The 17,172-nt window shown below is 39.9% G+C and overlaps 1 protein-coding gene and 2 long non-coding RNA genes across 3 annotated transcripts; 2 read left to right on the top strand and 1 right to left on the bottom strand.

Annotated features, from left to right (window-relative positions):
- The first annotated feature begins 1,858 nt into the window (after positions 1-1,858).
- Positions 1,859-2,343, top strand: LOC118103286. Its single transcript, XR_004694849.2, has 2 exons — positions 1,859-1,893; positions 2,031-2,343. It is a non-coding gene; the product is annotated as an uncharacterized LOC118103286 (long non-coding RNA).
- A 6,197-nt stretch (positions 2,344-8,540) lies between these two features.
- Positions 8,541-10,367, bottom strand: LOC118103282. Its single transcript, XR_004694845.2, has 3 exons — positions 10,306-10,367; positions 8,739-8,809; positions 8,541-8,601 (listed from the first exon to the last, which is right to left on the bottom strand). It is a non-coding gene; the product is annotated as an uncharacterized LOC118103282 (long non-coding RNA).
- A 3,011-nt stretch (positions 10,368-13,378) lies between these two features.
- On the top strand, positions 13,379-16,649 carry dhrs9 (dehydrogenase/reductase (SDR family) member 9). Its single transcript, XM_035150014.1, has 5 exons — positions 13,379-13,523; positions 14,633-14,947; positions 15,559-15,817; positions 15,902-16,065; positions 16,361-16,649. The coding sequence occupies exons 2-5, from the start codon at positions 14,635-14,637 to the stop codon at positions 16,579-16,581; spliced, it is 957 nt and encodes a 318-aa protein (XP_035005905.1). The 5' UTR covers positions 13,379-13,523; positions 14,633-14,634; the 3' UTR covers positions 16,582-16,649.
- The last annotated feature ends 523 nt before the right edge of the window (positions 16,650-17,172 follow it).

Below are 17,172 nucleotides of genomic sequence, written 5' to 3'. Positions count from 1 at the left end.
GGAGGAATGTCACACCTATTAAAAATCCAAACAAGGATTATGTGTCATTAGGGTGAAACCTAAAACCCACTCAGTAATAAAAGGTAAGAGGATTATATCCAGCAAACAGCTCAGGGGTCACCGCACATTTGATCGTAGGTCGCGACCAAAGGGTTAGGGTTAAGGGTTAACCCTAACATTTAAGGTTTAAAAGTACTTAAAAAGACTGTACTAAAAAGTCTAGTGTGGTTTTAATTTTATTTGTAAAAACATCTTCAAACTGACAAATCACTGATTCAAATCTTAGATATAATTACTAATAACATATACAAACTCCTCCCCCGCGAGTCTACCTGACTTGGTATATTCCAAGTCCCCCCCCCCCTCTCTCCATATATCCCATTGGACTCCTCCACTTCCGGTTTGCCAGTCAGTACTTCCGCATGGAGCCGGAGATGCAGGATCCGGAGCCATAGATCCATCATGAGGTGAATACTGTTTAAAACATCAACACAGTTATTACATCTTCTGTGTGTTGGACGTGTCGCTGCACATTCTTCATTGTTAACTTGTGTTTGAAAGGAAAACTCGTCTCGTTAGTTTCTAATGGGAATGCTAAGCTAAGCTAGCATCACAAGCTAACCTCACCTGGCACCAGTTGTTCAGTCATGGGAAGTAAAAGAGAGAAACTTGTGTCTGGAGCAGAAATAAGCTGTTTCTAAAGTTTTCACCTTTTAAACATGAACCTAGAAAACTGAGCGTGTTTTAAATTCTCATGTCAAAGACTTGATCACTTGTTTTGTCCTAAACGAGCTAAAGTACGTCCAGTTGACTTTGACTTGAAACATCTGGATATTTATCTTCAGGCTGGGAAACAAAACTGTGACAATAATGATCAGCTTTTAGTTTTCATCAATATCAAAGTAATAAGTTCAATACATGTTGATTTAATAGATTTGTATTGTGTGAACTCAGTGAGGAGAAATAACACAGGATCCATTCAATTCATTCAATTGACTAAGTCAACTCATCTGTAGACTGCTCCACTTTCCACCTCCGGTTGTACAACCAAAGTAAAACTCTGAATATATGATTCTATTTCAAGATATTTTTTTATGTTTTTCATCTTGTATGAATTGTTGTTTTCTTTACCCTAGAAAGGGCCTTTATATTAAATACTTTATATTAAATACTTTATATTTAAATACTTTATAAGAGGCCGCCATGTTTTTTTGTACAGTAGCCCAGACTGGACAAACTAAACATCTTTTGAGTTTCTATGACAACTGAAGCTACCACAGGTTCTGTCATGTTTGGAAGTGGAGGCTGCAATATGCAACTTCACCACTAGATGTCACTAACGTCTACACATTGCATTGATAGTGTTTTATCACCCAGCCCTACCAAACCCATAATATATATAATTTACCATCATAAATACCAATATATCTATAGATATAGATAATAATGATCATAATAAACATCACAGTTGACAAACTGAAGCAACAATTGTCTCCCTGACTTTCTGGTTTCTTGTTTCTTCTGTTTCCATCAACAGAGCAAATCATTGAGACAGTTTTATATTAGTTCTTCTTTATGAGCAGAGAACGACAAACACAAATCTGATGCAGATCAATGATGTGATATTCGTCCTCACTGTGTTTGAACAATGCATATACATTATGTTGATTTGTGTTTGCTTGTAAAAGTAAAATTCAACTGTAACATTTGGATTTGAATTATATTCTAATTGTATGATTCTAATTGTATGTGAGATTGTTAGATTATCTGAAGCATGAAAAGTCAGTTAATAATAATCTCAAATCAATGGTTTGTTATTTTAGGCAGCAGTTACAGAGAGGAGACCCCACGGAGCCGCCAGGAGCCGGAGCTGCTGCCGGGGGCCACCATGAGGTGACTATTGCATAAAATAGCTCAACATTTAGTAGATATTCTGTGTGTTCATGTGTTTCTGCAGCTTTTTCATTGTTAACATGTGTTGTTGAGGAAAACTCGTCTCATTAGTTTGTTTTGTTTGCTACTGTCATTAGCCAGAGATGGAGGTAGAGGGAGCCAGAGCCGCTGGAGCCGCCAGGAGCCGGAGCCCATGGACCCATCATTTGGTGACTACTGCTTAAAATATCAACACATTTATTGGATCTTCTGCGTGTTTGACGTGTCGCCGCAGCTTTTTCATTGTTAACATGTTAATAGTGGAAACTGCTGTGACTCATCAAACAATCAGAAGATCTAATCAATGGGTTGCTATTTCAGGTGGTAGTTACCGAGAGGAGACCCCACAAACCTTTTTTCTGTGTATGTGGTTTACAGATAATAATATTAAATAAATGTTTCAGTAAAATTTCAGCCGGTTTCTGTGTTTCCTTCGATAACCACTTGTTCCTGACTCTCTAGAGGGCCGGGAGACACGGCCTCCCCTGGTACTCACCCCCACCACCAGTGCCACCGCTACCAAACACCCACATACATACAGACACACAAACACACCTGGTACCAACACACAAAACACACCCGTTACCAACACCCACATACATACAGACACACAGACACACGCTCCGGATTCGAACCAGCTCCTCACAGGTACATTCTTGCAGATGTGAACCAATCCACCACACCACCGAGTCCCCTTCAGTTCACCGACCTTCTCGTGGCGTCTTTATCTTTTCACTTCAATCTCCCAGAGTATAAGAATCAAACCTCAGTCTTGTTCTGTTTCCATGAACAAGACTTGAACTCACAGCTACAGAATCACCAGACTACTGTCATCTGACTGAGCTACTTGACCCAACACAAACAAAGATCCTCTCATGAAGCTTTCAACTGTTTGACTTCATAAATTCACTGGGTCCCATAAGAATTGAACCCACGACTCCAGGTCTGCAAGTCCTTCCTCTAACAGACTGAGATACTTGACCAGACACACTTCAGCCTCTGTCTCTGGGTTCTTGGCTCTTTAATGTGAGTGGAGGACTTCACCAGCTCTGAGTGTTTGCATTGGGGGCTGGACATAGAAGAAGAAGCTTCTTAAAAAGAAATGACCAAGTTGCTCAGTCTTTTAAAGGATGCACTGCTACACCTGAGGTCGCTGGTTCGATTCTTATTACAATCTGTTCTCTAAGAGGCTGAGCTACTTGACCAGAGACACACAAGCCTCTTTCTTTGAGTTCTCAAGTCCAACTCACTGACACTCAGTGAAATTATGAAGTTATACACATGAAAGACTTGAGAAGCCAAAGAAAGAGACTTGTGTGTCTCTGGTCAAGTAGCTCAGCCTCTTAGAAGATGGACTCATAAGAATCGAACCAGCAACCTCAGAGGTCTAAGTCCTGCTCCAACAGACTGAGCTACTTGGTCAGACACCTCCTGTTTCCTTCTTAGAAGGTTTTCTTTAAAGTCCAGCCCCAATGCAAACACCCAATGATCTGTTTAAGTCCAACGCTCTATACATATAGAACGTCCGTTAAAACTTTGCCATCATCCTGTAGCGTAGAGGAAAGGCTACAGGTCTTGATGGCAGAAGGTTCTTGGTTCAAATCCCACTGAGTTTAGCTTTAAGTTCTCTTGTGTAGATGTACTCTTCATATAGTACGTCCGTTAATTTAAAACCATCATCCTCCTGCAGTGTAGTGGGAAGGCTACAGGTCTTGATAACAGAAGGTTCCTGGTTCAAAACCTGCTACAGTTAGCTTTAAGATCTCTTGTGAAAATTGTACTCTACATATAGAACGTCCGTTAAAGTTATTTCATTATGCTTCTGTAGTGTGGAGGTAATGCTACAGGTCTTTGGACCAGAAGGTTCTTGGTTCAAATCTGACCAAAGACACTTTACCATTCTCCCATGATCCATGCAATTTAAAAGAATTAATTAAAATAAAATATACAAAAGTGACTTAATTAAACTTAAAAATAAAAAAAGACTTAATTATACTCTGTCTTTATTGCACTCTGCACAATACTTATAATACTTATATTACTAAAAGTAGAGTCATGGGAGCCTTGTTCCTTGTTGCCTTGTTCTGGCAGGAGACACATTGTTGGACTCACGCAGACTCCGTGCTTTGCACAGACTGGTGAGGACTGGGTTCATTCATACAGCTATGCATCATCCACCTGCTCCCCTACACTCAACACTCAACACCCTGCTCCAAAGCCAAAGCCAAAGCCAGTTTGGCTCTGGTCAGATTTGAACCAAGAACCTTCAGGAGCCAAGTCCTGCAGCATCTCCTCTAGGCTAGCGGAGGTCTCCTTTAGTCCTTTGAACAGATGTTCTATTTGTCTTGTTCATTTGTATCATGTTAACAATACAAAATTGCCCCCGAATGGATTTGAATGGGAGAATGGAAGACTGTCTGTGGCCAGATTTGAACCAAGAACCTTCTGGTTGTAAGACCTGTAGCATTTCCTCAACACTGCAGAAGGATGATGGAATAAGTTTACCGGACGTTCTATATGTATAGTGCATTTTCACAAGAGAACTTAAAGCTAACAACAGCGGGTTTTGAACCGAGAACATTCTGCTAGCGAGACCTGCAGCCTTTCCTCTACGCTACAGGAGGATGATGGAATGTTTTTAACGGATGTTCTATATGTACAGTGCGTTTTCACTTGAGAGAACGAGTTTAATGAGCGTTGGACCCAGAACATTCTTTATACTGACCAAGTTGCTCAGTCTGATAGAGGATGGACTAAGCAGTCTGAAGTGGTGGGTTCGATTCTTATGAGAGTCCATCTTCTAAGAAGCTGAGTTATTGACCAGAGACAAACAAGTCTCCTTCTTTGGGTTCTAAAGTCTTTCATGTGTATAACTTCATAATTTCACTGAGTGTCAGTGAGTTGGACTTGAGAACTCAAAGAAGGAGGCTTGTGTGTCTCTGGTCAAGTAGCTCTGTTTTTTAAAGGATGGACTTTCATAAGAATTGAACTCTCGACTTTTGGTTTGCAAGTCCATCCTCTATAGGACTGAGCTACATGACCAGACAGACAACCCTTTCTCTTTGGGTCCTCAAGTCTTTAATCTGAGCGTTGGACTTCGACAGATCATTGGGTGTTTGCATTGGGAGCTGGACTTTAGAGAAGAAGCTTCTAAGAAGGAAACAGCAGGTGTCTGGTCAAGTAGCTCAGTCTGTTGGAGCAGGACTTCAAGCTCTGAGGTTGCCGGTTTGATTCTTATGAGTCCAACTTCTAAGAAGCTGAGCTACCTGACCAGAGACACACAAGTCTCTTTCTTTTTGTCAAGAAGAGCTTGTGTCTCTTCAAGCTGTTTAAGATGACTTTAAGAATCGAACTCACTTGTTCAGTCATCCACTAGCAGACAGACACCTTTCTTCGTCTAATCTGAGCGTTGACTACAGATCATTGGTGTTGCATTGGAGCTGGACTTAGAAGCCGAAACAGAGGTGTCTGGTCAATGCCTCTTGAGCAGGACTCGCTCTGAGTTGCGTTTGATAGAGTCAAAGAGACACAGTCTTTCTTTGGCTTCTCAAGTCTTTCATGTGTATAATTTCACTGAGTGTCAGTGAGTTGGACTTGAGAACTCAAAGAAAGAGGCTTGTGTGTCTCTGGTCAAGTAGCTCAGTTTTTTAAAGGATGGACTTTCATAAGAATCAAACTCATGACTTTCAGTTGCAAGTCCATCCTCTATAGGACTGAGCTACATGACCAGACAGACAATACTTTCTCTTTGGGTCCTCAAGTCTTTAATCTGAGCGTTGGACTTCAACAGATCATTGGGTGTTTGCATTGGGAGCTGGACTTCCATCATCCTCCTGTAGCGTAGAGGAAAGGCTGCAAGTCTCGCTAGCAGAATGTTCTTGGTTCAAAACCCGCTTAGGTTAGTTTTAAGTTCTCTTGTGAAAATGCACTATACATATAGAACGTCCGTTAAAAGTATTCCGTTGTCCTTCTGTAGCGTAGAGGAGAGGTTACAGGTCTTAATAGCAGAATGTTCTTGGTTCAAAACCCGCTGTTGTTAGCTTTAAGTTCTCTTGTGAAAATGCACTATACATATAGAACGTCCGGTAAAATTATTCCATTGTCCTTCTGCAGTGTTGAGGAAACGCTACAGGTCTTACAACCAGAAGGTTCTTGGTTCAAATCTGGCCACAGACAGTTTTCCATTCTCCCATTCAAATCCATTCGGGGGCAATTTTGTATTGTTAACATGATACAAATGAACAAGACAAATAGAACATCTGTTCAAAGGACTAAAGGAGACCTCCGCTAGCCTAGAGGAGATGCTGCAGGACTTGGCTCCTGAAGGTTCTTGGTTCAAATCTGACCAGAGCCAAACTGGCTTTGGCTTTGGAGCAGGGTGTCGAGTGTTGAGTGTAGGGGAGCAGGTGGATGATCCAGGGGAGCAGGTGGATGATGCATAGCTGTATGAATGAACCCAGTCCCTCAATGTGTCTCCTGCCAGAACAAGGCAACAACAAGGCAACAAGGAACAAGGCTCCCATGACTAGTTGAATAGTTGCATTCTCCACATGCTTCGCATGCGCAGCATGCGAAGCATGGGAGAATGCAACTATTCAACTAGCTTAAAAGCATTCTCCCATGCGAAGCATGGGAGAATGCAATATATACTTTTAGTAATATAAGTATTATAAGTATTGTGCAGAGTGCAATAAAGACAGAGTATAATTAAGTCTTTTTTTTATTTTTAAGTTTAATTAAGTCACTTTTTGTATATTTTATTTTAATTAATTCTTTTAAATTGCATGGATCATGGGAGAATGGTAAAGTGTCTTTTGTCAGATTTGAACCAAGAACCTTCTGGTCCAAAGACCTGTAGCATTACCTCCACACTACAGAAGGACAATGAAATAACTTTAACGGACGTTCTATATGTAGAGTACAATTTTCACAAGAGATCTTAAAGCTAACTGAGCAGGTTTTGAACCAAGAACCTTCTGTTATCAAGACCTGTAGCCTTCCCACTACGCTGCAGGAGGATGATGGCTTTAAATTAAGGGACGTACTATATGAAGAGTGCATCTACACAAGAGAACGTAAAGCTAAACTCAGCGGGATTTGAACCAAGAACCTTCTGCCATCAAGACCTGTAGCCTTTCCTCTACGCTGCAGGAGGATGATGGCTTTAAATCAACGGACGTACTATATGAATAGTGCATTTTCACAAGAGAACTTAAAGCTACACTCGGCGGGTTTTGAACCAAGAACCTTCTGCTTTTAACGGACGTTCTATATGTATAGAGCGTTGGACTTAAACAGATCATTGGGTGTTTGCATTGGGGGCTGGACTTTAAAGAAAACCTTCTAAGAAGGAATCAGCAGGTGTCTGACCAAGTAGCTCAGTCTGTTGGAGCAGGACTTAGACCTCTGAGGTTGCTGGTTCGATTCTTATGAGTCCATCTTCTAAGAGGCTGAGCTACTTGACCAGAGACACACAAGTCTCTTTCTTTGGCTTCTCAAGTCTTTCATGTGTATAACTTCATAATTTCACTGAGTGTCAGTGAGTTGGACTTGAGAACTCAAAGAAAGAGGCTTGTGTGTCTCTGGTCAAGTAGCTCAGCCTCTTAGAGAACAGATTGTAATAAGAATCGAACCAGCGACCTCAGGTGTAGCAGTGCATCCTTTAAAAGACTGAGCAACTTGGTCATTTCTTTTTAAGAAGCTTCTTCTTCTATGTCCAGCCCCCAATGCAAACACTCAGAGCTGGTGAAGTCCTCCACTCACATTAAAGAGCCAAGAACCCAGAGACAGAGGCTGAAGTGTGTCTGGTCAAGTATCTCAGTCTGTTAGAGGAAGGACTTGCAGACCTGGAGTCGTGGGTTCAATTCTTATGGGACCCAGTGAATTTATGAAGTCAAACAGTCTGATGAGACAGTTGAAAGCTTCATGAGAGGATCTTTGTTTGTGTTGGGTCAAGTAGCTCAGTCAGATGACAGTAGTCTGGTGATTCTGTAGCTGTGAGTTCAAGTCTTGTTCATGGAAACAGAACAAGACTGAGGTTTGATTCTTATACTCTGGGAGATTGAAGTGAAAAGATAAAGACGCCATGAGAAGGTTGGTGAACGCAAAGGGGACTCGGTGGCGTGGTGGATTGGTTCACATCTGCAAGGATGTACCTGTGAGGAGCTGTTTCGAATCCTCACCGTGGCTGATAACCGGAGCGTGGGTGGGTGTGCGTGTTTGTGTGGATGTTTGTATGTGGGTGTTGGTAACGGTGGCACTGGTGGTGGGGGTGAGTACCAGGGGGAGGCCGTGTCTCCCCCAGCCCTCCAGAGAATCAGGAACAAGTGGTTATCGAAGGAAACACAGAAACCAGCTGAATTGTTACTGAAACATTTATTTAATATTATTATCTGTAAACCGTATACACAGAAAAAAGGTTTGTGGGGTCTCCTCTCGGTAACTACCACCTGAAATAGCAACCCATTGATTAGATCTTCTGATTGTTTGATGAGTCACAGCAGTTTCCACTATTAACATGTTAACAATGAAAAAGCTGCGCGACACGTCAAACACGCAGAAGATCCAATAAATGTGTTGATATTTTAAGCAGTAGTCACCAAATGATGGGTCCATGGCCCGGCTCCTGGCGGCTCCAGCAGCTCTGGCTCCCTCTACCTCCATCTCTGGCTAATGACAGTAGCAAACAAAACAAACTAATGAGACGAGTTTTCCTCAACAACACATGTTAACAATGAAAAAGCTGCAGAAACACATGAACACACAGAATATCTAATAAATGTTGAGCTATTTTATGCAATAGTCACCTCATGGTGGCCCCCGGCAGCAGCTCCGGCTCCTGGTGGCTCCGTGGGGGTCTCCTCTCTGTAACTGCTGCCTAAAATAACAAACCATTGATTTGAGATTATTATTAACTGACTTTTCATGCTTCAGATAATCTAACAATCTCACATACAATTAGAATCATACAATTAGAATATAATTCAAATCCAAATGTTACAGTTGAATTTTACTTTTACAAGCAAACACAAATCAATATAATGTTTATGCATTGTTTAAACACAGTGAGGACGAATATCACATCATTGATCTGCATCAGATTTGTGTTTGTCGTTCTCTGCTCATAAAGAAGAACTAATATAAAACTGTCTCAATGATTTGCTCTGTTGATGGAAACAGAAGAAACAAGAAACCAGAAAGTCAGGGAGACAATTGTTGCTTCAGTTTGTCAACTGTGATGTTTATTATGATCATTATTATCTATATCTATAGATATATTGGTATTTATGATGGTAAATTATATATATTATGGGTTTGGTAGGGCTGGGTGATAAAACACTATCAATGCAATGTGTAGACTTTAGTGACATCTAGTGGTGAAGTTGCATGTTGCAGCCTCCCCTTCCAAACATGACAGAACCTGTGGTAGCTTCAGTTGTCATAGAAACTCAAAAGATGAACTCCACCTTTTCCAAACGATGGAAGGATTTGAACTTTTCACACTTTTTAGTTTGTCCAGTCTGGGCTACTGTAAAAAAAAAAACATGGTGGCCTCTTATAACGTATTTAAATATAAAGTGTTTAAATCGAAAGTATTTAAATAGAAAGTATGTAAATAGAAAGTATTTAAATAGAAAGACCCTTTCTAGGGTAAAGACAGTGAAAGCATCACTAGGATTATTTTATATAAAATTTCTAATAGATCGATTTTACGCGCACCATGTTTGTACCTTAACAGAAAGAATTAATGTTTTGTTATGTGTTAGGACTGTAATCTGTGGCATACAACACTGTACTTAAACTTGTTCTCATACCTAAACCTTTATATATATTACAGTATTCCCTTAGCTTTATTCAACATCACACATACATGAATGCACTGTGCTCATTAAGACACTGTGACCTATGCCTTAGAAAGAAATCAAGCAGCTGCCCCAGCTTCTGAAGGGCAGATCGGAAAGGCGCTGTGTTGTCTGAAAAACACACATGCTTACGCACACAGAACACACAGCCGATAAAGCAGGAACACAATATTTCTCACTCCAATGAACAACAACACCGTATCTGCAACACTACTGAAGACCCACAAGGCTTCAGCCGGGTCAATGCTTGTTTTTAATACAAAGCTACTGTCAAAGGAGGGGCGAACCTGGGAGCGGCTCCAGACACAAGTTTCTCTCTTTTACTTCCCATGGCTGAACAACTGGTGCCAGGTGAGGTTAGCTTGTGATGCTAGCTTAGCTTAGCATTCCCATTAGAAACTAACGAGACGAGTTTTCCTTTCAAACACAAGTTAACAATGAAGAATGTGCAGCGACACGTCCAACACACAGAAGATGTAATAACTGTGTTGATGTTTTAAACAGTATTCACCTCATGATGGATCTATGGCTCCGGATCCTGCAGTTCCGGCTCCAAGCGGAAGTACCGACTGGCAAACCGGAAGTGGAGGATCCCAATGGTGTATATGGAGAAGGAGTACTTGGAATATACCAAGTCAGGAAAAGTCCACAGGGGTGAAGCTCGGAGAAGTAACTCAATGAAGATATGCAACTGTTCAAACTATTTGAAAAAATTCCTCAGCATTACTGATTTTTTTAAATAAACACAAAATTATCTGATATTATAATTAAATAATAACGTAATCTGTTTTCCTGCAGATATGAATCCATCATGAGCTCAATCATTGACAGTTTGATGCTTGTTTCTATGAATCAAATTAAAATCTATCTATGTCATCAAACTACTAGATATTATACTATATATACAAACTATGTATTGAATCCTATCATGTACTAGAATGTGTATCCTGCATCTTAACAGACGTTCTATAATTATTTTCACAAGAGAACTTAAGCTAAACCACACTAGACTTTTTAGTACAGTCCTCTACTTTTAAACCTCAAATCTTGGACGTGGAGATTTTAAGAATAAAGTCAAAACACTACGAGGATAAACTTGTAATTTAATGAGAACAGAAGTTATAATATTGCAAGAATAAAGTTGTGATTTAATGAGAGACATTTTTTATTACGAGAATACAAGAGTCTTAATATTTAGAGAATGAGAACAACTTTAACCCCAATATGGTCTTTAAATATAGGTCGATATCTCCATAAAATCACACATCACTGACTCAGTTTGCTAAGATTATATATACACACATATATGTACATCTATACCAAATGCAATAGACTGTATAATGTTGTGCAGCTGTCAGCGTGAGAGGATGAGACGTGGTGTCGACGCTGGGACGTTTACTCCTGCACCAGAGGTCATCGCCCTCTTCCTGCTGAACTTCCTGTCAGATTCAGGTTGTACACACACTTGTCATCTTTGTGCATGTGTCTTGTTTTTGTCAAATCACTGCACATGTGAAATACAGGCCGTAAAAAACATTGGTTGTATGAAGTATAATTGAATATTACATGAAGGTACAGATGTGTACAGCCAACAGGTCATTTTGTTAAATTCATCATGAATATTAAAGTCCAGATTAAAGAAGAACCTAAATAATGATATTTGAGTCCCACAGGATGCAAAGTTACAATCACTGTAATTAATTTATTCTGTCATAGGAACGTGACCCCATGGTTGATTGGTGAACCCGTGGTTTTCCTGCCGGCAGATGAAAACACTGGAGGTAACGGCCTGTCGGTCACTGACTCCTGCCTTCAGCTGCTGTCGTGAAACAACAGAGAAGAGGATCATGACCTCTGTGGAACAGCTAAACATCTCTTTTGAATTTTAAATGTGCTGCTTCTGATCTTACCATGTGTTTCAGTCGTTTAATAATGTTTCTATTTTATCGTGTTTTCACTCATCTTCTCATCTTTTACTTCTGTATCTGGATCTATTGCTGTGTGATCTTCAATTTTCCCTTATTTTTCCCTTTTAACTGTAGAATATTAAATTTTTAACTCGTAAATGTGTTTTGAATGCTGCTATGTTAATAAAGTTTTTTATTACTGTTATTATTATGTATCCAAGATGATTTTTTGGGGGGGGAAACGACAAATTATGACTTAATAAATAAATGTAATGTTTACTATGGTTAATGATGTGAGAATCTGACATTAATAAGTATTTTCTGGGACATTTGTGGAGGTTCGTTATCAGCTCAGTGTGAATTGTGAATTTTCCACTCAAGCGTGATTTAAAGACCAGAATCATCTTCTGCAGGAAACTGACTTTAGAAATAAATCAGCAAAGAGAACTACTACCACCTTGTGGTACAAATGTAAAATTACACTGATGACCTTTGGCATATATTGTATTGTATACACAATTATATATATATATGTACACTAATATTGATATCTATATCTATATATATTGTATTGAATATATTATATATGAGCAAAAGTAATATAATAATGCACTTAAATGCTTTTTTTTCTAAAATGCCTGAATTAAATACAAATTTATTCAATTATGAATTAAAATGTAATATTAGAAAAAAATAAACAAATAAATACATGTGCATTAATAATCTAATAATAATTATATTACCTAATTACTTCATATGCAGCATAAAGTTGTGAGAATATAATGATAAACTAACGTGTTTAATTGTGAAAGAATAATCTTTGGTTTGTCATGTATTCATATTGCTGTTCACACGGCCCCTCAGAGCTGAAGCTGTGGTTGATGGACCACGTGTGTTGGAACGTGAGTAACTGAGGAGAAAACACGAAACAGATGTTCTTCTCTTTCAACATCGAGGATCCTGTGAGGCAACATCACTGCACATGTTCCTGTCTCATTTCTGGGAAACATATACAAAATGACATTTAGTTTTTCTTTGTATTCTGTGTTTATAAGTAGAATTTGTTCACTTAATGTTGATAAGATGCAATAATGATGATGAAAAACTTTATTCTCATATAAAGGCAATTCTGTCAGCAACATTCTGTCCACTAGGTGGCGCCTCTGTCCATGCTTTTAACTATATATTATTTTTTAAGTTACTCATGTAAACCCCTTTTTGATTTGAACAATTTATTGATGGATTGATATTTAATTTTAGAGTTTTTTAATAATTGCTCTTGTTTTACTCATTAAAATATCGGATGAGGAATTACTTTGTAATTTACTATATTTTATTCATACCTCAATAAATCAGGATTTAAGAGCTATACTGAAAACCGCCACCAGGTGGCGATGAACAATGAATTAAATGCCTGTTTTATGTTATATCTGTAAACATTATTTTGAACTACTTATTGATGATTTATTTTAATTCATATACATTTTTTAAAAATAATGTATGATACAATAATTTATACAATAATTACTTAATACGGTAGGATTTATGAGCTATACTGAAAACCGCCACCAGGTGGCGATTGAGACATTGTGGCTTTGATTTAAATCTTTTATTTTGAAGATTTTTGACACTTCAGCTCTTTTAAATGATCGCTCTTTTTAACATATGAAATCTAAACGCTATATTATTTATTGTATAGTGATATATTGATGGAATGCTTTGTGAGCTTTGCGTCTCTTGGCACTTCTGACACTCCGTAGTTCCTGTGGTTATAAAAGAGCCTGAGGGACGTCAGGGGCAGTTTCACGTTCCAGAGCAGCAGGTAGGAGCCTGAGCTTCGTTCTAGAGCAATCACCAATAATCCAGAATGATCAATAACCATCTTCAGTGTGTTTCTGCTTCGTTCTTCACTCTGAACTCTGAACTCTGACAAATCACTTTCTTCTTCTCTCACTTCGGGAACATGGCGACGTCTTTTCCTCCTGAACACTTCACGCGCTTCTCTCGATCTCACGTCACACAACACGTTGACTCTTTTCAACGCAACGCGAACGTTTTAATGTGCAGACAAGTTGGCGCGTGAAAAGTGGTGACGATGTTTTTAATGTTAAAAATCACAGTGTGGCGTGAGCTCTTATTTAGAAAAGGCCATATGGAAATGAACGTAAAGCGTCAACTACAAAATGGAAAATACTTGTTTCTACATATTTATACTTTAACTAGTTTTTTACTTTATACTTGATCATAATGTATGAAACATAAACCACTTGTTTTTGATAATTATCCTTTGTTTAGTTTTTTACTTGATACTTTAGCACAGGAAGTAAATTGAGTAAAAAATCTTTCCTTTTGACATGTGCAGGATGCTCTTATTTTGAAAAGGCCCAATAAAAACTAAATACAAAATACTAGTTTTTAATCATTTTACTTTATTATAATATTCTGATTCTGATTCGTGATATAATGATCCTGTTTGGGCTTTAAAGCTGAAATTACTTTTATAAACAAAGGAAGCAAATGCAGTAAACAAGATGTGTCCTTCTGAGCTATTGTTTTGAAAAGGCTACATAGCAGTAAAGTGCTCATATAATGCTCAAGTTTTAAGCTTTAATGCTGAAAATCTTTTTATAAGTACAGGAAGTAAATGGAGTAAATAAAAAGGACATTATTTCAAACAAGTACTAGTTTTTAATAATTCTACTTTATTCCAATTTTTTACTATACTATTATTTGTTTGTTCTTAAGGACAATATTTCCTTTTTAAAAGCAGCCGGGGGAAGAAGCACAAAGTGGAACTCAAACCCCCGACCTGTTTCCAGTGCAGCTCACTGTGTTGAAATCAACTCTTTATCATCCTGTTGCACAATTTATTACCTCAGCCTGGTTTATATAAGTCAGTGACAAACAGTTGGCTCCTCTGTGCCCCTGCAGTCATGTACCTGTACCTCCTGGGCCTGGTGGTTCTCTTCTACCTGTACCGCTGGGTCAGGGAGATGCCCAGGGTCCCCGACAAAGGCAGCAAGCACGTGTACGTCACCGGCTGCGACTCAGGCTTCGGGAACCTCCTGGCTCGCCATCTGGACAAGCAAGGGTTCCGAGTGATCGCGGCGTGCTTCACGGAGAAGGGAGAAGACGATCTGAAGAAGTCCTGCTCCAGCAGCCTGACCACCATGCACCTCGACGTCAGGTCCAAGGACAGCGTGGAGAAAGTGGGGGCGATGATCAAGGAGAAAGTGGGCGAGCGAGGTGAGCGTGGCGGCCATCATGTCCCAGTTTAAGTTTGGTTTATCTCAGTATTAAAGTCCATCATTAACCATTATACGTTCGCTCTGGCTCAACTTTCAGATTAAGATGTTGGACCTCGGTGTTCTTCATCGGCATCTGCTCTGTCAAACATTGATTCGTTCCAAGAAGTCAAATTTTTTTATATCGCACAAATCAGACATGAGGCCTTCATTTAATTTACGAGCAAACACCGTAGCCTGTAAATAAACATGGCCGACACGTCTGCTCCTCAAAAGTGAAGCCAAAGCTCCTGCATGTTAGTGGATGGGACAGTATTTATTTAGTGCTTCATAAACATATATGATGTGATTCTATTGAACTTGACCACAACACGATCCTTTGACACACTTTCTGTGTGCTGGTGGACTTTGGATCCGCTGCCGCAGTCTGGTTGATTTTTTACCAGGACCTTTGACCTCCTGTCTCTGTAGTTTAACAAAAAGATACACACAGTTCGTCTCAGTTGGAGTTTTTAAAGTGGTCGTGACACAAAGATTTCTGTCTTGATTTGTTGATTTTAAAGTCTTGGATTGTTGGATTTCCTCAAAATGTGTCCTCTGTCCTCCTCCCAGGTTTATGGGCTGTAGTGAACAACGCGGGCGTGTCCGTTCCCTCGGCGCCGAACGATTGGCTGACCATTGATGATTTCAAGTCGATGCTGGACGTGAACCTGATCGGGGTGATCGCCACGACCCTGAGCGTCCTCCCGCTGATTAAGAAGGCCAGAGGCAGGGTGGTGAACGTGGCCAGCGTGTTTGGGAGGATCAGTGCGACCGGAGGCCCGTACACCATCTCGAAGTACGGCGTGGAGGCCTTCAACGACAGCCTCAGGTAAAACATCCATCCACTGAGCTAATTACTGGTCAGGATCCACGTTAATACACAAGTACTGATGAAGTGAAATGTCTCCCTCAGGCTGAATATGAAGCATTTCGGGGTCAAAGTCCTCTGCATCGAACCCGGCTTCTTCAAAACCAACGTGACCGACAGCACCCTCCTGAAGAGAAACGTGGAGACGCTGTGGGCCAAGCTGCCTCAGGAGGTCAAAGACGACTACGGAGCCGAGTTCCTGCCCATGTGTGAGTCTGGGTCCTCAGCACGGAGAATCAGGCCTTAATGAAGGGGGACGATTCTAGAAGAGTCGAGTTGTAATTAAATATTTTTTTAAAAGTCAAGATATTATGAGAATATTACAATAATCATAATATTACAAGAATATCTGGTAATATTACAACTTTATATCATAATATGACAACTTTATTCTCAACAGATCTTTTTCCCTTGTGGCCTTGATGCTCCGTCATATCTCCTTTCTTCATTTCTTTACTTTAAATGAATGAATGAATTAATTTCTTGCACGTTTTTCCCTCCTAGCGTTAGATTTAATAGATGAGAAAGTCTCCAAGATCAGCGACGGGGATCTGATGAAGGTGGTCAGCTGCATGGAGCACGCCGTGTCCGCGGTCCGGCCCCGCACCCGCTACTCCCCGGGCTGGGACGCCAAGCTCTTCTGGCTGCCGCTGTCGTACATGCCCTCCTGCTTCACCGATTACTTCTTCCACATTCAATCCAGTCCCATCGCCAAGAAGATATAATACGCTGCTCTTCTTCATGTATTCATGTTTGTATTCATTACTTCTGTGATATAAACAATACGACCAAGTGATGTGTGTGTTCTTTCACATTATCTACAGGCACATTGAGGTTTGTTCAGCTGCTCGGCCTTGACGATGTGTGAGAGCCATAAATAAAAACAGCCCGATTCAGACTTGATTACAAAGTACATGTCGCACAACTTTGTTACCTGAGCACGTTTCTCCAGATCATTAACTTCTTGGGTGAATTATTGAAAATGAAAATCTGAAATACACATATTTATATCCTGTCTTTGTATTTGAGTCCAGGGGAGATGTTTGAAGTTGTAAATCTCCACATAAACTCCCACTTGTCAATATGGCCTCATATCTTATCAAGTAAACCAACCTATAGACAGGGTGCTGCAGGAGCCAGAGTTTCTTCACTCCGGAAAACTACTGGACGGATTGTCCCGAAACTCTAGACGTGCCTGACTTGTTTTTCAAGATACGTGAACTATTCTCTGAGAAACGCCTTAACTCGCAATCTTACAGAACGGGAAACGTTTCCTGAATCCGCCCCCTGATCCAGAACTGCACCAAAGTGGAAAT

Source organism: Hippoglossus stenolepis, chromosome 24 (genome assembly GCF_022539355.2).
Source record: "Hippoglossus stenolepis isolate QCI-W04-F060 chromosome 24, HSTE1.2, whole genome shotgun sequence".
NCBI lineage: Eukaryota > Metazoa > Chordata > Actinopteri > Pleuronectiformes > Pleuronectidae > Hippoglossus > Hippoglossus stenolepis.
Note: the sequence above shows the minus strand (reverse complement) of the source record. Positions and strands in the feature narration are given on the sequence as shown.

Excerpts from the sequence above, each read along its gene's own strand:
- dhrs9 (XM_035150014.1), top strand. The coding sequence starts at position 14,635 with ATGTACCTGTACCTCCTGGGCCTGGTGGTTCTCTTCTACCTGTACCGC. Across the intron at positions 14,948-15,558 it reads GGAGAAAGTGGGCGAGCGAG|GTTTATGGGCTGTAGTGAAC; the intron begins GTGAGCGTGGCG and ends TCCTCCTCCCAG. Across the intron at positions 16,066-16,360 it reads AGCCGAGTTCCTGCCCATGT|CGTTAGATTTAATAGATGAG; the intron begins GTGAGTCTGGGT and ends TTTCCCTCCTAG.